Source organism: Odocoileus virginianus, chromosome 23 (genome assembly GCF_023699985.2).
Source record: "Odocoileus virginianus isolate 20LAN1187 ecotype Illinois chromosome 23, Ovbor_1.2, whole genome shotgun sequence".
NCBI lineage: Eukaryota > Metazoa > Chordata > Mammalia > Artiodactyla > Cervidae > Odocoileus > Odocoileus virginianus.
In genome coordinates this window covers 12,642,575-12,666,604 of record NC_069696.1, presented here as the reverse complement: position 1 = coordinate 12,666,604, position 24,030 = coordinate 12,642,575, and the positions used below count along the sequence as shown (strand labels likewise).

The window sequence follows — 24,030 nt, the reverse complement described above, 5'->3', positions numbered from 1 at the left end:
GCCGCAGAGCAGGACACGACTCAGCAACTGAGCAAACAACAAATAACAGACTACACTAAATAAAAGCACTGTTCTTAGGAAAACTGGGTAACTGATATTTCAAGCATAGAACAATCAGTAAGTTCAGGAACTACCCCGAATAAACAATTTCCAATGCTACACATTTTTCTGTGTGTCATACACATGCCTCTATTACACCATGCCTCTATTACACTTTCAGCCAAAAGAAAAATGTCTAAAGTCAATCAAAAGACTCCTGACACACAAATAACTATTAACAGCTCCTCAAGAGTAATCCTGGCAGCATCTATTCCACACACAATAGTTTACATTTTTGATACAAAATCAGTGGGGCCTGTGATCAGGTGGATTCCTGCAAGCAGCAGGCACTGGCTGTCCTCTGGGTTTATTCACACATGCACCCTCCACCAGAATCCCTCCTCATACCACCCCCACCCCAGCCTCTGCCTGGAAGAAAGAACCGGGGGCTCCTGGTGGAACTCCTCAGAGTGCTATACGCTCCCCTGGAATTCAGTCCACAGCATGGAATAACACTTCTCCACATCAGATTACATTCACTGATCTGGTCCACCACCCCAGCTGGACTAGAGATCCCAGAAAAAGAGAAGGCCTTATTTTTTCTGTACCTCTAAGGCCCAGAGCTGCACTCACTAATTTGCATTTGTTCAAATTTAAAACAGAGACGAGACTAGTCACATCTTCAGAGTGGCATCTCACTGCTTCACAGGCCCCCCATGGAACAAACACTTACGGAGCATGTGCTCTGAGCCCGCAGTCAGGTGCCAGGCCTGGCGGGACGAGTACTTTGCAGCAGCAACCAGAACTAGGTAAACACCCAGGAACCAGCTCAACTCACCCATTAAGAAACCCACACCCCTGGGCCCAAACACTTGGAAAAAAGGGTCATATTTTAAGATGTAGACATCTTATAATTGGTATTTAAGAAACATCTAATTTCTTCTTTCCTACTAAATGACACAGTGGGTAAGCTTAAAGGGGGAGAGAAAGGAGAGGCGTTGTAACCCAATTAACTACAATTTACATTTCCTGAAAGCAGGGACTATTTCTTAGATGTCTGCATCCCTCTATAAAGGGTGAAAGAGGGGGGAAAAAACCCTTTTCCTCCAGAGACATATAATAAATAGCTACAGATCTTACTCACCACATTTTAATGCATTATAATACACAACTTTCATCAGATGAGGACAAAGAAAGCTCTCCATGAACAGTAACCAGGAGGAAAGCATTTGACTCTCTTTACCTTCCCCATGGCCTTGAATGGAGGCTATTTAGCAGCACAGATACAAAGTGGTCCTAATGTACTCTGTCTGCAAATTCCATATTCACTGTCAAGACGGCACAGCTAAGTATGTGTAATGATTAACGACAGTGAAATAACTAGTGAAGATCAATCGTTCGTATGCTATAAATGTTACTTATAATAAAAATTGCTGTCATTTCTGCTTCAACCAAACTAACACAAAATATTCACAAAGACTTTAAAAAGCTTAGCTACCTCATTCACAGAAAGCCGAAAGTGCTTAGAAAGACAATTAAAATCCAACCGTTAGACATTCCTTTTAGATAGGAATGCATACCCTGAAGACAACTTAGAAATGAAATGTTACATTACAGCACAAAAACAGCCTCTGAATTATACAAACGGTAGAATTGAATTTCCTTCAAGTTTGAACAGATCTATAGGTTTAATCTTGGCAAGTCCCGTTTGAGTAAAATTAAAGAAAACTATCGGTGATTATGTGTAGCAGTTTAGAGAGGCCTAACATACTATCTGTACACACATCTTACAGTTAATTCATCAGTGGGACCTCCTACTGAAAAGGAAACTAACTGCTTGTCACTATAACACTACAACTAAGAATTTCATCCTTGTTAAAAGATTTACTCTAATACCTGAGATTTAATTAAAAATTGGCACACGTGCTTTAGAGTAGTTTAACCACTGTCACTGAGGAAAACTATTAGAACACACACAAGTTCAGAGATTAAAATAACAACTACTGGTTGTTATTTAAAACCATAAACCTCTTACTGATCTGACTGCATTAGGAAGAACCAAAACAGAAAATAAAAACATCTCTAGCTCCTATCAGAAACAGTCTGCACAGAAGTCTGAAACTCACTTTTGCAGACCTCAAAACTCTCCTTTATACACTGTCTTCCCCTCTTCCGTCACAACGAGGACTCTCAAGCTGTCCCTGAGACGGAGCTGCAGGGCTGGCAAACTTTTCCTGAAAAGGGCCAGAGAGTAAACATTTCAGGCTGTGAGGACCTGATAACTCTGTCCCAACTGCTCCGCTGCTACAGGGTTAGGGCAGTCAGAGACAGCTTCCAAATGAACACACACAGCTGTGTTCTAGTGAAAATCTTCCTATGGACGCTGGGATTTAAAGCTCACATCATCTTCATGTATCATGGAATTCTATTCATTTATTTTCCCCTACCATTAAAAATGTAAAAATCAGTCTTAACTCAAAAACTATTAACATAAAAAAAAAAAAACAAAAAACCAGGTGGCGGGTCAGTTTTGGCCCACAGATCGAAATTTGGCTCTGATCCCAGCTCTGAAGGGTTTCAAATAAATCTCCTCTCCTCATCCCCCCAAAACTCCTGTCTCCTCCTCCAGTGTCCTCACCATACTCAAAACGCATCTCTCATCAGAACAGACTCTCCCATGCATTATACCAAGGAAAGCAAGCAAAGAGAAGGCGGGATGCCCAGAAGTAGACAGGGTGTCCAGGAAAGAACTGCACACAGAGAAACCTGGCGGATGGCAGGGCTGGCACTAAAGGTCCCAGGGAGAAGGCCAGACTATTCTAGAAAAGGTGCTGGAACAACTATCAGTCATATGGGGAAAAAAAAACAGAATCGGAGCCTTAAGTAAAAAGTATCTCTATTTGGATTCAGGAATATATGTTAGACACAGGCTCTGCCACTGAAAGGATCACCCACCTGATGAGAAGCCAGGGAGGGTTCTGATCAGAGGAGTGACCTGCTTTCACTTTTAAAGGATCCCTCTGCTATTCTGTAAACAACTGATCACAGCAAAAGAAAGAAAAGATACATGGAGATCAGTTAGGACACTCTTCCAGGATGCAGTTGGGAGAGGAGGGGACAGCAGCAGACATAATAAGCAGAGACCAGACTCTGAATATATTCTGAAGATGGAGTCAATGAGATTTGATGAGAAATTATTATGAGGGGCATCTGAGGAAGCAGAGTCAAGGATAGTGCCAAACTCTGACCCAACTCTGGACTAAGCAACAAATGGATGGATATATCTGCTTTTTACTGAACTGGAGAAGACTGCTGTAAAGATATTGGGGGAGGAGGGATATCAGGAGTTCAGTTTGAGATTTGTTACATCTGAAATGCCTATTAGAAATACAAGCAGAAATGTGGCATAGGCAGATGAACATACAAGTCTAAACATCAGGAGAAACGTCCAGCTACAGATAGTGTTAGAGCTATCACCACCTCTAACCAAACCCAAAGACTGAAGGCAATTGTCACGACAGCACAGGTAGGTGGGGAGAATTCTGAGGGACTGAGCACTGGACCTCAGAGGGAACAGCCAATAAAAGTGAAGAATCAGAAAGGGTGGGGTTCTAGAAGCCAAATGAAGACAGTGTTCCAAGGAGAAAGAAGTGATGAGTGACATCAACCAGCAGAGATGAGGATTTTAGGTGAAGACCAAGGGCTTGGCAATGTGGAATGGGTTCAAGAGAAAGGGGAAACTGTAGCAGATGAATACAAAAAACCCTTAGAGAAGTTTATATAAACGGGAGAAAAAAATGAGGGAAATGGGGGAGAGATTCTTCTTAGGAGGGGAAAAATTACAGCAGATTCAGCAACTGATGAGAATAATCCAATAGAAAGGGTAAAACGGATGATTTAAGAAAGGGGGGGTGAAGTAAGAGAATTGTTGGAGCAACGTATGCAAAAGGGAGAGGAGTATATGCAGACCTGAGGAGGGCTGGCATGTGGAGAAGGGCAGTTCACCCACAGTACCTGAAGAAAGGTGAACTATGGGGACAGACAGAGGCAGCAGGGTGGAGAGGAAAGCGGGAATTCCTGGAAACACAGGAAGCTGAGAATGAGGATGAGGGAGGACCAGTGGAGACTGAGGGAGAGCAAAAGGCATAAGCCAGCTGACAAGCGGAAGGGTCAAACGGACCAGAACAATGGCACTAAATCCCTACACAAGGTCAGTGATCATCAGTTACAGAAAGACCAATCAGTATGTTGTTGCGTTTTTCTCCATCCTTGTTCAGTTATTTGGGTGCAAGTGGAAAAGCAGCAGCAAGTTGGATTTAACTAGAGCTAGAGTTTTACCAGCAAAGTGTAACAAAGGAGAGGAGGCAAGGGAAGTGAAATGCTTTATCACTGACCCATAGGTCTAACCTGGATTTAAGGGATACGTGACTATAAGGAACAGAAGGGATAGAGAATAGGAAGGAGTAGGATCAACAGACTGCATGTCCAGCGGGGAGCTAAAGACTTGATGGAGTAGGGGACCCAGAGAGAGACAAGACAGAACAGGCAGTCAGAGCAGGACTCTTGGAATCAAGACTGCGGGGGGCATGCAGCCATGGTTAATCACAAGGCCTAGGTAGCACACGGCAATGTGTGGTTAGACAGGGGGAAGCGGGGGAGGTGAGAGGTGTTCAAAGTCAAGAAATAAAAGGTCAGGGTAATGAAAGGATCATCTGTGTAAACACTACAATAGCCAAGACTTGAGACGGGATAAGCAATGCAGTCAACAGTGATCCAGTTAGATTCTTCAAGGGATGACAGAGTGACCACCTGAACTTTTAACAGTAGAAGAGATTGTCTATGAGCTATATACTCTGATGGCATGACATGGAAAGTTGCAGGGATTATGGAGGAAAAAGTTCTGAAAGCAGCAATGACAGTTACCTTCACACCTACACACCTTCAAGCTAAGCAATACACAGGATATAGGAGAACACAGCCCACTTGAAGGACTTTCTGGGAAAGGTTTGTCCTTAGAAGTGAGCCCTATTTCACCTAGATCAAGAAGATGACAAGAATGTCCAGAGAGGTTGAAGACACAGGGAATTTTGCACATGGTGGTGGTTTAGTCATTCAGTCGTGTCAACCCCATGGACGTAGCCCACCAGGCCCCTCTGTCCATGGGGATTCTCCAGGTAACAATACTGTAGTGGGTTGCCATTTCCTACTGCAGGGGATCTTCTGACGCAGGGATCGAACCCAGGTTTCCTGCATTGCAGACAGTCTCCTACATTGCTGGCAGATTGTTTACTGCCTGAGCCATCAGGAAAGCCCCCTGCACATGGGAAGGGTTTTAAAAGTTGAGGAGTCAGAAAGGTTCTATACAAAGCCTTAAGGGAACCAGTGAGTAATAGAAAACCTAGTTTCCTATATTAATTAGAAAATCAGCTTGTAAATGTGTAGTAAAAACCCTGCTGAGATTTTACTTTGAATGGCACCGAAACCACAGATCAACTTGGGGACAAGTGATGTCTCTGTGTTACCGAGTTTTCCTATCATATCACTGTATAACCATCTAATCTCTTTTGATAGTTTTATAATATTCTCAGTGAGGACGACAGCCACTTGTACTTAACTGTGCTTATGCCGTGCCCAGCACCTTGCTAAGCACTACATACACACACTCCTCCATGGCAATCGTAAGTGGATCCCTCACTTACAAACTGTCTTTGTTACCAAATGCAAGTCTGCATTCCCAATGCACAGAGAGGCCAGGCAATACCAAAACTGTCAGAGTTTGGAGCAGAGAGAGGTTTATTGAGGGCAATGCAAGAAAATGGGTGGCTCACGCCTTAACAACCCCAAGTTTTCAGCAAAGCCCTTTTCTAGGAAAGGTGAGGGAGGGCCACAGTCAGTTGTTGCAACCTTCTTGGTGCCACGTCACAGTCAGGAGCGATGCTCCTGTAAATCTACCAAACGAACGTTATTCTCTGTTCTGCCAAGAAAAGACAAGGTCCCAAGACACAACTTTCATCCTTCCTGGTCCTGGCTAAGAGAAGGCGCCCCAGTGGGCCCCAGTGGAACCAGGACCACTAACAGTAGCTCACTGACAACTGGTTGCTTGTGGGAGGGTCTCACTGCAGCCCCGACCAAGGGCCGAGAGGGAACCGGGACCACGAACGGGTGCCCGCTGACAGCTGGCTGCTTGGGAGCGGGCCCCCTGCGGCACCGCAACAGTAACCGGCTCCTGGTGAGGGGGTGCAGGTCACCTGTGCACAGCAGCAGCCCCGGCTAAGGTCTGCGCTCAGTCACGCTCCATTCCACTCTTAGCTCTAATGGGACTTCTCTGGGCTTGTGGCCGTCAGAAGCTGACTCAGCCTGCAGTGGGCCCCAGGGTTCCTCTGCCTTTGAATGAGTGTCCTTGCCCACAGTCCAGTGACCACACCCTCTGGTCCAGGGACCACTACAAAAGACTAGGAGGATGAAAAGAGCTAAGAAACTCTCCTCTGAGGGCACAGTGGGTCACCATTCTAACCTTATTTATTTTGATTTGCTGGCTCAAACTTCTTCCTGTCTGCTTTGTCCATTTAAGATAATTGGATGTGCAGGGTGGCTCACACTGACCACATCTGTATTTTGAAGCTGAGTCAGAACACCTTACCGAGTGGTTCCATGTGGCAGTCCAGCTCATGGCACAGGTAAAAATAAAGGGAACTGTCACCACACTCCACACAGTTCTGTTTATAGTGCTACATAATTGACGTTCTCTCTCAGCACAGCTGATCTGAGTCATGGTTGAGTCAAGACAGCATTCGGCCCTTCACTAAGCTGACAACTCATGGGGGTCTGAAGGGGGCTTGTTCTGTGTTGTGGGTTTTGTTTGTTTGTTTCGGCTGTTGTCTTTGATGCAGCCAAAGACTTGCTGGCCAGAGGCTCAGTTGTGTTTGGGGAAAGCCTATATGAGCCTGTGTACACGCAGATGACTGGTTTATTCCGAGTTCTACATTATGCCGGCCTCTCAAGTGCTCAACAGTCCTTTTCCCTATGAATGTTAGTCTACATCTTGATGCAAGCAATGAGGGACACCAAAACATTTCTGACCTCTACGACCCTCTGTCACATCTGATGCTTTATACCTCTCTTGCCAGAGCCCTTCCTATGCTGACTCCAGGAAATTAACTATTTAAGGAAGTAATAAAAACACAACCAAGGGGTCATTCTGTGCTAGGTATTAAAGGAGGCCCTGAGGACACAGAGGTTTAAGAAGCCTGCCCTCAGGTTTGGGCTCATTCCAGTGGATAGGTAGGTGATTAAGTGATTACAATACCCTACTGCAATTCTCTGAAAGAGGTAAGAGGAACATAAGGCAGAAGCACCCAGGTCATAAGGCAGAAGATCTAAGGTCATCTGCAACTCAACTGCGGCACAATGGAGACCACTCCACCTTGCGGTGATCAGAGCTGCCATGGGACAATCAGTATCAGGACAGGGAGACTGGCATCCGGAGAGAGAAGGAAAGAGCCAGACTCAGTGCAGCCTTGGGCTTCCCAGATGGCTTAGCGGTAAAGACTCTGCCTGCCAGGAGGTGAAGGAGACCCGGGTTCAATCCCTGAGTCAGTAAGAGCTCCTGGATGAAGGACACGGCAGCCCTCTACCGTACTCTCGCCTGGAGAATCCCACGGATAGAGGAGCCTGGTGGGTTGCAGTCCGTGGGGTCGCAGAGAGTCGGACACGACTGACCACACACAAGCAGTGCAGCTCTCCGTGTGGGTCACATGCAAAGCTGTGCATCTCCAACATTACGAGGGAGCCAGGAACTTCAGAGACGGGACCTGGCCCACGACGCTGGCCAGCATGGTGACCAGTTACACGAGCTCCCAGTATCACTAGGATACAAATAATCAATAGAAGGAAGGCCTGACCTTAGGCTGGGGTCACTGGGGAAGAAGGCAGAGGAAAGGGCAACATGATTATATAGGGAACAGTGAGCCCCGAAAGGCAGAAAACACAACAAATCTCTCAAGGTGAACCAGCAAACTAAAAGTTCACAGACAAAATCTAACCCTAGGAAAATCCGGCCTTTCCTCAGCACTCTGTGACAACCCTTCTGAGTGTGTGCTTCCCAACCTTGCAACTCTAGACTGTGCTGGGCCAAGCCCGAGTCGAGGACACAGAACTCCATCAGGGAGCACAGAAAGGGATCGGGATGCCTCAGAGTAGGCCCACAGAACAAGCACTTTGAGATTCTCAAGCTAGCAAACCAGCAGGCAAAGAAGACGTGCTGACACTGGAGGGGTAACACCCCTGATTAGCATGCAGAGCCAGGGCTGCGATGACACGCAGGGGGCAGGGAGGAGTGGGTCTGAACTCAGGGTTGGATGGGCTGTCTGTTGGCTCCTCTGTGTCCAGGGATAACAATGAACAGGCAGCAGCAGCAACCACACGCTGACAAGAGCAAGGCCACCCAGGGCTCAGGCCCCTCGGCATCAGAGCCCAGGGACATGCTGGAGAGTCGGGGAAGATCAGACTGGAAGCTGGAGTCGGGAGCTGACTGTCCACTAACGGCCTCAAGACAGGCTGCACCAGAGGGACTGGACTCACTGCTCCAACACACCTGTGAGGGCTCTTCTTTAAGACTCCGAATAGCTTTGGCCTCCAAGAGTCCGAGACTGAGTGGACAGTGTCAGGCAAGAGGTCTCAGGAGAAGAGCAGACTGTAGTAAATGCTCGTGGTGTCCCTCATCGCACACCCTTGGCCCATCTAGTTAATGACCCAAGGGGCAATTCTCACGACCCCTGTGCTCAGACAATTCAGAGGTGCCTCCCCCAGGGATCCTCAGCGGGGTTGAGCCCCAGCTGCCTGCAACAGCCGCCACTGAATATGGCATCCTTACGTCAGCTATCTCTCCTTCCACACCTAGCTTCCCCTCTCTCACACTTCCGATTGCTGGGGCTTGCCTACCGTTAAATTACTTCACCCAAGTTCCTACCTCAAATTCTACTTTGGAGAAAAAACCCAACAGCTCAGGTATACAAGGAGGCATTTATAAAGATGGTCTCTACAGTGCTGTTGGAGTTACCAAAAATTAAGACAAATCCAAATGCCCAACAGTAAGAAAAGGTACATAAATGATGATGTAATCTTATAGCCGTACACTCTACAACAGTTGAAGCTAACGATCTAGCTCTCTATATGTGAAAACTGGTAGCACTTGAAAACAGAGCAAAGATTAAAGATGCAAACTGAAGAGTATCGAGCATATAACATACCATGTAACATGTAGACGGGAGGGAGGAATGAGACTGGAAAGTGAAACAAAGAGCCCCTACCCACCACATCCACCGCCGGGTAGTCATACCCTTCTGTGGCAGCAGGGCAAAGGCCAACAGTTTTGCTAAGAGAACGCACTGGTCAGAGTACACACTCTCCTCTGACAACACGAGAGAAGACCCTACACATGGACATCACCAGACGGTCAATACTGAAATCAGACTGATTATATTCTTTGCAGCCAAAGATGGAGAAGCTCTATACAGTCAGCAAAAACAAGACCAGGAGCTGACTGTGGCTCCGATCATGAACGCCTTATTGCCAAATTCACAGTTAAATTGAAGAAAGTGGGAAAACCACTAGACCATTCAGGTACAACCTAAATCAAATCCCTTATGATTATACAGTGGAAGTGACAAATTCAAGGGATTAGACCTGACAGACAGAGAGTCTGAAGAACGATGGACGGAGGTTCATGACATTGTACAGGAAGCAGTGATCAAGACCCAAGAAAAAGAAATGCAAAAAGGCAAAATGTTTGTCTGACGAGGCCTTACAAATAGCTGAGAAAAGAAGAGAAGCAAAAAGCAAATGAGAAAAGGAAAAATATACCCATTTGAATGCAGAGTTCCAAAGAATAGCAAGGAGAGATAAGAAAGCCTTCCTCAGTGATCAATGCAAAGAAAGAAGAGAAAAACCATTGAATGGGAAAGACCAGAAATCTCTTCAAGAAAATCAGAAATACCAAGGGAATATTTACTGCAAAGATGGGCTCAATAAAGGACAGAAATGGTATGGACCTAACAGAAGCAGAAGATATTAAGAAGAGGTGGCAAGAATACAAAGAACTCCACAAAAAAGATCTTCATAACCCAGATAACCATGATGGTGTGATCACTCACCTAGAACCAGACATCCTGGAATTCAAAGTCAAGTGGGCCTTAGGAAGCATCACTATGAACAAAGCTATGTAGAGGTGATGGAATTCCAACTGAACTATTTCAAATCTTAAGAGATGATGCTGTGAAAGTGCTGCACTCAATATGCCCGCAAATTTGGAAAACTCAGCAGTGGCCACAGGACTGGAAAAGGTCAGATTTCATTCCAATCCCAAAGAAAGGCCAATGCCAAAGAATGTTCAAAGGACCACACAACTGCACTCAGTTCAGTTCAGTTCAGTTGCTCAGTCGTGTCCGACTCCTTGTGACCCCATGAACAGCAGCACGGCAGGCCTCCCTGTCCATCACCAACTCCCGGAGTTTACCCAAACTCATGTCCACTGAGTCAGTGATGCCATCCAACCAGCTCATCCTCTGATGTCCCATTCTTCTCTCGCCTTCAATCTTTGCCAACATCAGGGTCTTTCAAATGAGTCAGCTCTTTCCATCAGGTGGCCAAAGTATTGGAGTTTCACCTTCAACATCAGTCCTTCCAATGAATATTCAGGACTGATTTCCTTTAGGATGGACTGGTTGGATCTCCTTGCTGTCCAAGGGACTCTCAAGAGTCTTCTCCAACACCACAGTTCAAAAGTATCCATTCTTCGGCACTCAGCATTCTTTATGGTCCAATTCTCACATTCATACATGACTGCTGAAAAAACCATAGCTTTGACTAGATGGACCTTTGTTGGTAAAGTAATGTCGCTGCTTTGTAATATGCTGGCTAGGTTGGTCATAACTTTTCTTCTAAGGAGCAACCGTCTTTTAATTTCATGGCTGCAGTCACCATCTGCAGTGATTTTGAAGCCCAGAAAAATAAAAGTCTGTCACTGTTTCCAACGTTTACCCATCTATTTGCCACAAAGTTATGGGACCAGAGGCCATGATCTTAGTTTTCTGAATGTTGAGTTTTAAGTCAACTTGTTCGCTCTCCTCTTTCACTTTCATCAAGAGGCTCTTCAGTTCCTCTTTGCTTTCTGCCATAAGGGTGATGTCCTCTGTATATCTGAGGTTATTGATATTTCTTCCAGCAATCTTAATTCCAGCTTGTGTTTCATCCAGCCCAGCATTTCTCATGATGTACTCTGCATATAAGTTAAATAAGCAGGGTGACAATATACAGCCTTGACATACTCCTTTTCCTATTTGGAACTAGTCTGTTGTTCCATGTCCAGTTCTAACTGTTGTTTCCTGACCCACATGCAGATTTCTCAAGAGGCAGGTAAGGTGGTCTGATATTCCCATCTCTAAGAATTTTCCACAGTTTGCTGTGACCTACCCAGTCAAAGGCTTTGGCATAGTCAATAAAGCAGATGTTTTTCTGGAATTCTCTTGCTTTTTTGATGATCCAACGGATGCTGGCAATTTGATTTCTGGTTCCTCTGCCTTTTCTAAATCCAGCTTGAACACCTGGAAGTTCACAGTTCATGTACTGTTGGAGCCTGGCTTGGAGAATTTTGAACATTACTTTAGCATGTGAGATGAGTGCTACTGTACAGTCATTTGAGCATTCTTTGGCATTGCCTTTCTTTGGGATTGGAATGAAAACTGACCTTTTCCAGTCCTGTGGCCACTGCTGAGTTTTCCAAATTTGCGGGCATATTGATCGCAGCACTTTCACAGCATCATCTCTTAAGATTTGAAATAGCTCAACTGGAATTCTATCACCTCCACTATCTTTTGTTCATAGTGATGCTTCCTAAGGCCCACTTGACTTCGCATTCCAGGATGTCTAGTCCTAGGTGAGTGATGACACCATCATGATTATATGGGTCATGAAGATTTTTTTTGTACAGTTCTTCTGTGTATTCTTGCCACCTCTTCTTAATATCTTCTGCTTCTGTTAGGTCCATACTATTTCTGTCCTTTATTGAGCCCATCTTTGCAGTAAATGTTTCCTTGGTATCTCTAATTTTCTTGAAGAGATCTCTGGTCTTTCCCATTCAATGGTTTTTCTCTATTTCTTTGCATTGATCACTGAGGAAGGCTTTCTTATCTCTCCTTGCTATTCTTTGGAACTCTGCATTCAAATGGGTATATCTCTCCTTTTCTCCTTTGCCTTTTGCTTCTCTATGCCTTATGAAAACCTTTCCCCCCTGAAACCCACTGAGTCCCAGAAGATATCAGTATTTCATACCAGTACATCTCAAGGGGGTGAGGAAGACACTCCCCAAACTCAAATTGTTTACAAAACCATTTCTGTCACTCTGCACAACCACCGTCTTACCCAGAGGTCCTGAAGAGCCACGATAAACCACCTCTGCCGCCCCACCCTGAGGAAGGAAATCTCAGCCCCACACCAGCAGCATGACATCACTGCGAAGTGAGACTCCAAAAGCACCCTTCCACTACACTCTTCAGTGGACAAGGACCTGAACTCTCCAGAGCCACGTTACTGCCTGCACCCTTCTAGGATTACTTTCCTTTTTTCCTAGATTTGGTCCCCAGCACTTGATGAGTATCAGTCACCTCAGCTCATCTCAGGCTCTGGAAATACAGAGAGAGCACTGCCTGGCATGGAGGAACACGTGGATCAAAACCCAACTCACTCTGAATGTACCAGTTCCCTCTTCTTTTCTTGGAGGAAATTTGACAATTCAGAAACATTGTTTTATCAGTGGTAATTCTCAGCTAGGAAGCAGAAAAGACCAGTGACATTTCCACAAAGTCCTTCCATCATGCTGGCTGAGATTCAGCTCAAGTAAGTTCTTCTGGGCATGGCAGGGAGAAGAATAATTTTACACACAGAAAACAGATATAATGGACAGTGAATTACACAGATGGCTAGAGTTTCATAAGTATGTCAAATCCAGACAACCCCATCTGGCGAGAGCACGTTTCCCTCACTTCAGAAAATTCCCTCATGCTCCTTCCCAGTCAACCCCCAGCCTCCTGCGACAACCACTGTTCATGCCTTCATTACCAGCCAGCGATACAGAGAAGGTCAGCTCTGCGGAACTTCACAGACCCACAGAGTATGCAGGCTTTGTCTGGCTTCCTTCACTCACTGCATTCTGAGATCCATCCACACTTTTGTGTGTACTGGGGGGTCATTCAATTACCAGGCAGTTTAGTCATCCTCCCACTGACGGACATTTCAGTAGGTTCTAGTACTTGGCTATTATCAATAAACCTGCTACAAGCACTCTTTCACAAGTCGTGTGGACATATATTCTAAGATAAATACCTAGGGCTATAGGGTTATAGGTATGTTTAACTTTATAAAAAACTGTCAAAGCGTTTCCCAAAGCGGCTGCACCATCCACGCTCCCATCAGCAATGAACGAGACCCCCAGCTGCTCCACATCCTCACCGAAAGCTGACAGTCGTCTTAATCCCAACAAACCTAATGAGTCTACAGAGGTATCTCATTATGGTTTTACTAGTTTATAACAGTTTTACTGAGACATAATCAAACAAAGCATACAATTCATTCATTTAAACTACATAATTTTATCAATTTTGGTATATTACATTAACTTCTTAATTGTGGTAAAATATGTATGCATTAAGGGCTTCCCAGGTGGTGCTAGTAGTAAAGAACCTGCCTGCCAAAGCAGGAGACGTAAGAGATGTGGGTTTGATCCCTGGATAGAGAAGATCCCCTGGAGGAGGAAATGGCAATCCACTCCAGTACGCTTGCCTGGAGAACTCCATGGACAGAGGAGCCTGGTGGGCCACAGTCCACAGGGTCACAAAGAGTCAGACACGACTGAAGTGACTGGGCGACAGTTGCATGTATGTATTAAGTTAGAAAAAAGTAACAGCAGTTTCGGACTGTAAACTGTAAATCATTATAAGTAGGGTCAAACATCTTTATTAATCAAAATAGGAACCATTACAATCAACACATTTTTACCAATGAGAAATAAGTTTATTCCTGTAGCATAAAAATCTGTACTTCAGGATTCGACGAACTCTTGGAAAGCATCTTCTCCCTCCTGCTGGTTGTGGAAATGTTTTCCTTGCAGAAAGTTGTCAAGATGCTTGAAGAAGTGGTAGTCAATCGGCAAAAGGTCAGGTGAAGAAGAGGTAGTCAACTGGCAAAAGGTCAGGTGAGTACGGTGGATGAGGCAAAACTTCATAGCCCAATTCACTCAACCTGTGAAGCAATGGCTGTGCGACGTGGGCCAGGCAGAGTCGTGGGAGGAGCTGGGCCCCCTCTGCTGACCAACGCCAAAGCAGGCGTTGTGTTTTCAGTGCATCTCATCAGTTTGCCGAGCACAGTTCCCAGATGTAGCGGCTTCCCTGGGATTCAGAAAGCTGTGGGGGATCAGACGGGCAGCAGACCACCGAACAGGGGCTACGACTTTTTCTGCTGCAAGTGTGGCTTTGGGAAGTGCTCTGGAGCTTCTTCTTGGTTCAACTACTGAGCTGGTCATCACCAGCTGTTACATAAAATCCACTTGTCATCTCACATCACAATCTGATTGAGAAATACTTTGTTGCCGCTGCATACAGTAAGAGAAGACGACACCTCAAAACGACAATTTTATTATTTTCAGTCAGCTCCTGAGGCACCCACTTAGTGAGCTTTTTCACTTTTCTAACTTGCTTCAAATGCCCAGTGCCCACAGAACGGTCCCCGCTGAGTTCTTTGGCAACCTCTTGAGTAGTTGTAAGGGGATCAGCTTCAATGAATGCTCTCAATTGGTCATTGGCACCTTTCAATGGCCTGCCACTACATTCCTCATCTTCAAGCCTCTCATCTCCTTTGCAAAACTTCTTGAACCAACCACCACTGCACTGTACGTTTGGTAGCAGTTCCTGGGCTAAATGTGTTGTTGATGTTGCCAGTTGTCTCCACTGCTTTACGACACATTTTGAACTCGAATAAAAAAAAAAAATCACTTGAATTTGCTTTTTGTCTAACATCATTTCCACAGTCTAAAATAAATATAAAATAGCAAGTAATGTCATTAGAAAAAAAAAATAAAGTGAGAAATGTGTATTAAAATGATGTACAACACAACCGATTTAAGAATGTATTCCAATATCAAACAACAAAGTTCAACAATGCCAAACCAAATTATTTTTGCACCAACCAATAATATACAATTTTCCATTCTGAACATTTTTCAGTATAGAATTCAGTGGCTTTAATTATATTCATATAGTTGTACAAACCTCACCACTGATTCCAAAAATTTAGTATCCCAAACAAATTTGTAATTATTGAACAATAACTCTTCCCTCCCCCGCATTCCGAGTAACCTCTAATCTCCTTTCTGTCTATGAATTTGCCTATTCTTAGTTCTTCACAGAAGTGGAGTCATACAGTATGGGTCATTTTATGTCTGGCTTCTTCCACTCAGCATGTTCTCAAGGTTCACCCCATCACAGCATGTACCGGTACTGCATTCCTTCTTACAGCTAAACAGTACTCCACTGTATGTACATGTGATATTTTAGCCACTCACCTGTTGATGGGACACCTGAGTTATTTCCATCTTTTGGCTATTATGAATAATACCTCAATGAAAACGGGCACACAAGTATCTGTTTAAGTTTTTGCTTTTAATCCTCCAAGGTACATACATACCTAGGAGTGGAACTGCTTGACTGTATTCTACGTTTAGCTTTTTGAGGTACCACAAAATTTTTTTTACATAATAGCTGAACCATTTCACAGTCTCACCAGCAATGTGCAAGGATTCCAAATTTTCCACATCCTTACCAACAATTTTTTTCCTTTTTTTTTTTTTTGGTAACAAGCCATCCTCAGGAGCATAGACTGGAGTTTTTAATTTGCATTTTCTTAATGATTAATGATGTTGAGTACTTTACCATGTATTTGTTGGCCATTTATATATCTTCCTTTCTAAATCAGATTTATTTTCTGCCCAATTTTTTTACCAGATTGTCTTTTGTTACTGAGTTTCAGGAGCACTTTATCTATTTTAAGGCAAATTCTTTATATTAGGTATATGTATTGTAAATGTTTTCAGTCTATGACTTGCCTTTTCCATTTTCTTATTGGTATCTTTTGACAGGCAGAAGGTTTTTAATTTTTTAATTTTGATAAAGTGTAATTTTTCTTGAAAGGTCAATATTATCTGTGACCTGGATAAGAAATATTTGCCTACACACAAGATTACAGATATTCTCCCATCTTCTAAAAATTTTATAGTTTAAAATTTTATGTTTAAGTCTACAATCCATGTGGAAATATTTTTGTGACTGGTACAAGGTATGGGTCAAAGTTCATTTTATTTCATTTAGATATCAAGTTATTCTACCACCATTTTTTGAATGCAATTGCTTTTAGACTGATTTTGGTTTGGAGCTTGCACGTAGTTTGGAAATGGTCTTAACATTCCTTATGTGACATTCAGCATTCAATGATGAGAAGACCAGATGATTACACACAAGAAGACAGAAACTGACAACAGATACTTATCAGGCACATTCTCTAAAATAAGTATAATTAATATGCTTAAGAAAGTAGATGACTATGAATTTCAACAGAGCAATCCATTTAAAAATCAAATAGAAATTCTACAAAACTCAAAACTGCCTGAAACTAAGAATACAATAGACAGCACATTAGACACAGCAAAAACCAGAACAGAGAACGAGAAGACAGGAGGAAACTTTCAAACCAAAGCTCAGAAAAGAATCGGAAATACAGAAAAGAGGCTTTGAGATACACAAAATACAGTGAAAGGTTTAACATATGTGTAATTAAATTCCCTGAAGGAAAGGAAAGAATGAGAGAGAAGCAACAGCTGAAGAAATACTGGCTGACAATTTCCTAAACTGTTCAAAGACATCAAATTCAAAAAGCATGATCCAAACAGGGTAATTACAAAAAAGCCAAAAAAAAAAAAAAAAAGCCAACTATCTCTGTCCTCATGGGCCTTCATTCTGGAAGACAGAGAATAAATAAGAAATCTCTATGAATAATTACATAGTATGAAGAATCTAATAAGTGCTTTCTTTAAAAAAAAGAAAATAGGGTTTATAAGGTAAAGGGCCTCCAAAGCATGGAGGGGAGGGAAGCATCTGCCCTGTTACACAATACACACAAAGCCTAGAAGGAAGAAATCAGGAATATACTTTTGACTAAACACACATTAACAGGAAGAAAGAACCCACACTGAAAGAAGCTTAAAAAAATTTACCAATACAAGTAGGGAACAAAAAGACTACACACGCACCATGAGTAACTGTGCTGTGTGTGCTCAGTTGTATCCGACTCTGCGCGACCCCACAGACTGTAGCCCACCAGGCTCCTCCATCCATGGGATCTGCCAGGCAAGAATACTGGAGTGGGTTGCCATTTCCTTCTCCAGGGGGTTTTTCCCAGTCAGGGATGGAACCCAAGTCTCTTGCATCTCCAGCACTGGCAGGCAGATCTTTACCGCTGAGCCACCTGAGAAGCCACATAAATAATGACTTACACAAATAGCAGTAATTCCACAAGCCTTTGTTAAGAACCTACAATTATCAGACTGTACGCTAGATGCTAGGGACCCAAGGAAGGTGATACGCTCACTTTACTCAACAAGCTTTTCAGATGGAAAAACAATAATGTATCAGTTTAAGCATGAGAAGATTTATGGAAAGCAGTACCCAAACGTTAAACTAGTTCAAGAACACTCAAGAATCCTATAGAAAAAAAACACAATAGCATTACTCAACAGAACTTTCTGTGATGATGGGAATAATCTGTATCTGCCTGGTCCGAGAAGGTACCATTAGCCACGTGTGGCTACTAGTACTAAAAATGTGGCTGGGACAAGGAATGGCATGACTAATTATACTTACTGCTGATTAATTTCAATAGCCGCATGTGGGCAGCTGCATGGACAGTGGAGGCAGAGTTATCACCTGGCTCTACACTGAATACAGGGGAGCTTCCTGGTGGCTCAGACAGCAAAGAATCCACCTGCAATGCAGGAGACCTGGGTTCAATCTCCGGTTTGGGAAAATCCCCTGGAGAAAATAATGGCAACCCACTCCAGTGTTCTTGGCTGGAGAATCCCCATGGACAGAGGAGCCTGGCAGGGCTACAGTCCATGGGGTCACAGTCGGACACAAATGAACGACTAAGCACATTGCTACATAATAAATGAGCCCCAAACTGAGCAATCCATGGTCTCATACAGGTCAGAGTCCCTCATCAACTTGCACAAACAGCTGTGGGCTTGGCTGGGACTGAGGATCTGCTTCCAGGATGGTCCTCACGCGGCTGCCGGCTGGAGGCCTCAGTTCCTCACCGCTCAGACCTGTCTAGGTGGACCCCTGAGTGCCCTCATAACATGGCAGATGGCTTTCTGGGAGCAAGCGATCCAAGAGAGAAAGCAATGAGGAAGCTTCAGGGCCTTCGGTGCTCAGAAGTCACACCCTGTCACTTCCCCCACATCTATTATTTAAAAGCCAGTCACTAAATGCAGCCCACGCTCAAGGGGAAAGGTCAAATTCCTTCTTACTTTCCTCAGCATGATTCTGCTGTATCTCGTGTTTTTCAGTTTGCTGCTGTGATGCCTCATTCTGCTTCACTTTACGTCCCACGCAGCCTCTGACACCTCCGCCCATCCTCCCTCTGGGTCCGTCAGCATTGGATGGATCTTCGCGAAGCAGCTGGCCGCTGAAAACCCTGAGACCCTTCCGAGGGGCAACTAGTGATGTGCTCAAAGACATGCTGAGCAGCAGAGGCAGAACCAGAAGCCTGTCCTCACAAACCCTCATCAAGCGCGCTCTGTACCACCACATACTATCTGCCTCCTGACTCCAAGACCTACACATCAGGTCACCTTTCCTGGCCTTCAACTCTTCCTCAACTAGAACAGAGTTCCCGCCAGCCCCAGGAAAAACTCAAATCAAATATGGGATGCACCTTCACCTCTTCTCATTCTTCCCCAGCAATCCAACCAGTCCCTGAGTCTTGTCCATTCAATCTGGTAAAGATGTTTCAATATCTATCCTACCCATCCCCATAGACAATACCCTAAATTCAGGCACTTTTCTCTTTCTCTTGGGCTTCTCCATCAAGTCATCTGCCTCTAGCCTCACCCTAATGTATCTCTCACAATGGCAGCCAGAGATTTGTTTAATATACAGATTTGCCAGGCCATGCCCTTAAAAGAACCTCCCACTGTTGTTCTGTTCAGTTGCTAAGTTGTCTCCTTAGGACCCCATGGACTGCAGCATGCCAGGTTCCTCTGTCCTCCGCTCTCTCTGCAGTGTGCTCAAATTCATATCCAGTGAGTCGATGACGCTATCTCACCGCCTGCTGCCCCTTTCTCCTCCTGCCTTCAATCTTTCCCAGCACCAGGGTCTTTTCCAGTAAGTCAGCTCTTCTCATCAGGTGGCCAAAGTACTGGAGCTTCAGCATCAGTCCTTCCAATGAATACTCAGGACTGATTTCCTTTAGGGTTGACCGGTTTGATCTCCTAGCATGGTTCCCCATAAACTCCCCTCACAAGAAGGAGAATCAGGAAAGGCCTTGTAAACTGGCTCTTGTAAACTGGCTCAGGCCCTTGGATTTTATCCTTCAGCTTATAAAAAGGAACTTGATATTTGACTATGTCCTCTGTACCAGATGCTTTATCTATGTTATTTCATTTAAACTCAGAGACCATGCAAAATCAGCACAATGTTCCTCTGCACATGCCGTTCTTACTAATTAGCCCTCTCATCTGTAAGCCTAGAAGCCATAGTAACCTAAGGCCTTTCCCAGCCCACAAATCTCTCCACCAGATCCACAGTTCCCCCAGCTCCACCATCTCTTCTTGGCTAGACCCTCTTACAATTTGTTTACACGGCAATTACCCTAACCCGCTTCATCTTTGCACCTTCGGCCCTAGCAAAGAACCTGCTTCAGAGCAGGTCCCCAGTGAAGGCTGATGACTGGTTGACTAAAAGAAGAGCCCATCATGGTATAGATAGCCTAAGCATTAACACAATCAACAAATCTCTCTGAGTTATCACATCAATTAACTTATCTCCCAAAAAGGCAGGAGCAGTGCCCAGGGCTCTTGACACTCTTTGAATTGCTCGACACTCACTGTGATTTGGGGCAGAAGTGCTCAGACCGACTGAAACTCTAAGACCATCTGGCCTTCTCCCACACTCCCTCTCCTCTTTGCACATACTTCTGAGATTCCAGAACAGGGCTTCCTAACAACACACTTATGGAGAACCATCCATCAATGTGTGAAGGGACAGTATCAGCTAACTTGATTTAATACTATGTGTCAGCTATGTGCCAAGTATGCATGAGTTCACTTAATCGTGACAAACAACCTCACCAGGAAAGTACTGTCCAACCTCATTTCTATTAAATAGACACACAAACTGAGGCCCAGAGAAGACTAGAACAAAATTAAACAGGCACTGACTGGAGATATCAGGTACTTTGTATTTTCAGGTGCTTTATTTCATTTATTCCTCTGTACAATTTAGCAATGAAGTCGTGTATTACATTCCCATTTTTAGGCAGGAAATCTTAAGGCTTGGAGAAATGGCACCATAACGCACCGCTTGTAGGGCTAGGAGCCAAATCCAGATCTTCAGACTCCTGGGCACCTTATACAACGGAGATCTGGCCCTTCTGTGGCAGAGTCGGGAATGAAGTGGCCAAGGTGCAAAGCGGGGCCACCACTGGGGATGCAAAGCCTGGGCTCACAGGACGAACGGAGTGACGCGGCCTCGCACCTTGCACATCTGCAACGTCTGTCTCCCCCTCCTGCACGTTCTACTGCCTCTGGGGGCTTGCCAGTCTGTTCCAACCAGGCCGAGGAGACCACCTTGCACGTTACCCGGGCGCCATCACCGCGGCTCAGCTCAACTAACCCAACAGGCAGGAGGCGGCGAAGGGCTCGCTTGGATCGGTCCCCCTTCCTGTGCCCGGCCTCACGCCCGTTCTGACGAGTGGGAAGCAGGTGTCACCCCCGCCCCCCAGCCCGAGGCCCTCTGGTGAGGCGCAGAGCTTCCTCCCCGCCGCCGCCCCGGGAGGAGGGGCGCCCCCGCCCTGCTCCCGCCAGCCCCGCCGGGACGCCTCTGACACCCGCGCGGTTACCGATTCCGCTGCTCTTTGAAGAGCGCCGTCAGTGCGCGGAGAGCCTCCAGGTCCTGGATGGGCGCGGGCATCATGACGCCCGACAGCCTGCCGGGCGGCGGCCTGGGCGCCGCCATCTTGCCGCTCGCAGCTCGGGCCGAGCGGCCGACGACGAGAAGCCGGAGGAGGAGGGGCAGGAGGGCCGGCGGGATCGGGTGGAGCGCGGGCTGCTGCCTCCGTACGCCGCCGCCGCCGCCGCCTCGGCGCCGCTGCAGCCCGCGGGCCCGGCCCGGAAAGCGCGACAGCACGCGCCCAAGGCTCGCCTCAGGCCGGAGGACGCGACGGCGCGGCGAGGGGAGGGGGGCGCGGGCGGAAGTCCCGCCTGCGGGGAGGGGGGCGCCGACCGGAAGTTGGCCCTGTGGGGAGGGGGCGCAAGCGGAAGTTGTGTTTGAGGGGGTGGGGACGTCAGGAGGGCGGAGGGTTCCCGAGGAGAAGTCGGAGGGGTGGGGGGCGGGGACACCCTGAGCGGGGAAATGGGGGCAGAGGGGGGTCTCCATGGGAGCGGGTGTGGGGGACGAGGACGCCCTGAGGGGGAGATGCGGGCAGACTGGGGTCTCCGCAGGAGAGGATATGAGGAAGGCTGGGGAGGCCTACAGAGGTTCCCCTGGAGGAGAAGGCTGAAGACCTCGATCCTGCGGTCGGGAGGGTTGATCAGGGCTCACACCGACCCCCTGGGAGCTGGAGCAGTCTGGGTCCATCTTGCAAGTCTCAGTCCCTGGAAGCTCAGTTCCCAGTTCTTCAGTCAGTTCAGTCGCTCAGTCGTGTCCAACTGTTTGCGACCCCATGGACTGCAGCACGCCAGGCTTCCCTGTCCAGCGCCAACTCCCAGAGTTTACTCAAACTTGTGTCCATGGAGTCAGTAATGCCATCTAACCATCTCATCCTCTGTCGTCCCCTTCTCCTTCCCTCAATCTTTCCCAGCATCAGGGCCTTTTCCAGTGAATCAGCTCTTCGCATCAGGTGGCCAAAATATTGGAGTTTCAGCTTAACATCAGTGCTTCCAATGAACACCCAGGACTGATCTCCTTTAGGATGGACTGGTTGGATCTCCTTGCAGTCCAAGGGACTCTCAAGAGTCTTCTCCAACACCACAGTTCAAAAGCATCCATTCTTCAGCGCTCAGCTTTCTTTATAGTTCCACTCTCACATCCATACATGACCACTGGAAAAACCATAACCTTGACTAGACGGACCTTTGTTGGCAAAGTAATGTCTCTGCTTTTTAATATGCTGTCTAGGTTGATCATAACTTTCCTTCCAAGGAGTAAGCGTCTTTTAATTTCGTGGCTGCAATCACCATCTGCAGTGATTTTGGAGCCCAGAAAAACACAGTCAGTCACTGTTTCCACTGTTTTCCCCATCTATTTGCCATGAAGTGATGGGACTTGGATGCCACGATCTTAGTTTTCTGAATGTTGAGCTTTAAGCCAGCTTTTTCACTCTCCTCTTCCACTTTGATCGAGAGACTCTTCAGTTCTTCACTTTCTGCCATAAGGGTGGTGTCGTCTGCAGATCTTAGTGATCACTTACTGGCAGTGGCTCAGACGGTAAAGAATCTGCCTGCAGTGCAGGAGACCGGATCCGATCCCTGTGTTGGGAAGGTCCCCTGGAGAAGGCAATGGCTACCCACTCCCATATTCTTGCTTGGAGAATTCCATGGACAGAGGAGCCCAGTGGGTTGCAGCCCATGGGAGCACAGAAAGTCCGACATAACTGAGCGACAAACACACACTGACAGTAACATCATTTACCAGGCCCGCTTGAAGTGAGACTACTGCTGTTCCAGCTCATTGGTGGTGGTTTAGTCCCCGAGTTTAGTCTTTGCGACCCCCACGGACTGTAGCCCACCAGCCCTCTCTGTCCATGGGACTTCCCAGGCAAGAATACTGGAGTGGGTTGACATTCCCTTCTCCAGGAGATCTTCCCGACCCAGGCATAGAACCCGCATCTCCTGCACTGAAGGTGGATTCTTTACCACTGGGCTACCAGGGACTCTGTTCCAGTTCATTAAGGGCTTTATATACAATTAGAATTCAAGGAGCTAAATTCTACAGAGTTAGGCTAAGAATTGTGTTTTTCTAAAGGAAGTGAGGTGAGATGGTTGGATGACATCAACTCAAAGGATATGAGTTTGAGCAAACTCTGGGAGATAGTGAAGGACAGGGAAGCCTGATGTGCTACAGTCCATGGGGGTGCAAAAAGTCAGACACGACTCAGTGACTGAAAACAGCAAAGGGAAACGAGTATATTTTACAGGAATCAGACAAGGCTTTTCTGGGGGTGGTGATAACTCACTCTTTTCTTTTCACTGCACTTTATCATATCATGTATATATTCTTTGAACAGACATTGTTGCCAGACCTCATGATAGGTACAGGATGAGCTGTGATCTCACAGTATCTGCATGGCATTGGTTCCAGGACACCCCCCCCCCCCCGCAGACACCAAAAACCTCGGATGCTCAAGTCCTATAGTCAGCCCTCCATATCCACAGATGCTGCAACCTGTGGAGACAGAGGGCCAACTGTGTAAAGATCTATAAGAGATGATCCCACCCTGAAGGAACTCACAGACTATTCAGAGAGAGAGGCAAACAAAATTGAATACACTTGATTACTGCTATAACAGAGGACTGGACAAATTGCTGTGAGGCCAATTAGAATATATAAATAATACTCTCTACATTTCAACTTGAAGTGTAGGGGTATGTTTATAACATATTTTTGATGTTCTTTA

At 45.9% G+C, this 24,030-nt stretch overlaps 1 protein-coding gene and 1 long non-coding RNA gene across 4 annotated transcripts in view; one reads left to right on the top strand and one right to left on the bottom strand.

Moving 5' to 3' along the window:
• Positions 1-21,608, bottom strand: part of ATXN10 (ataxin 10) — a 140,777-nt gene extending 119,169 nt beyond the window's left edge. Inside the window, exon 1 of one of the 2 annotated variants that reach the window (XM_070453501.1) lies at positions 21,256-21,608. In XM_070453501.1, the coding sequence (XP_070309602.1) occupies positions 21,256-21,371 (116 nt within the window). In that variant the 5' untranslated portion in view covers positions 21,372-21,608. The remainder of the gene's footprint in view (positions 1-21,255) is intronic. The other variant, XM_070453500.1, reaches the window with a different exon arrangement.
• Positions 3,651-13,554, top strand: LOC110134023 (uncharacterized). 2 transcript variants are annotated; one of them, XR_002312942.2, is made up of 3 exons: positions 3,651-3,728; positions 6,611-6,716; positions 12,461-13,554. It is a non-coding gene; the product is annotated as an uncharacterized lncRNA (long non-coding RNA). The 2 variants fall into 2 exon arrangements; XR_002312943.2 differs by having other exon boundaries at positions 3,690-4,249.
• Positions 21,609-24,030: the final 2,422 nt, after the last annotated feature.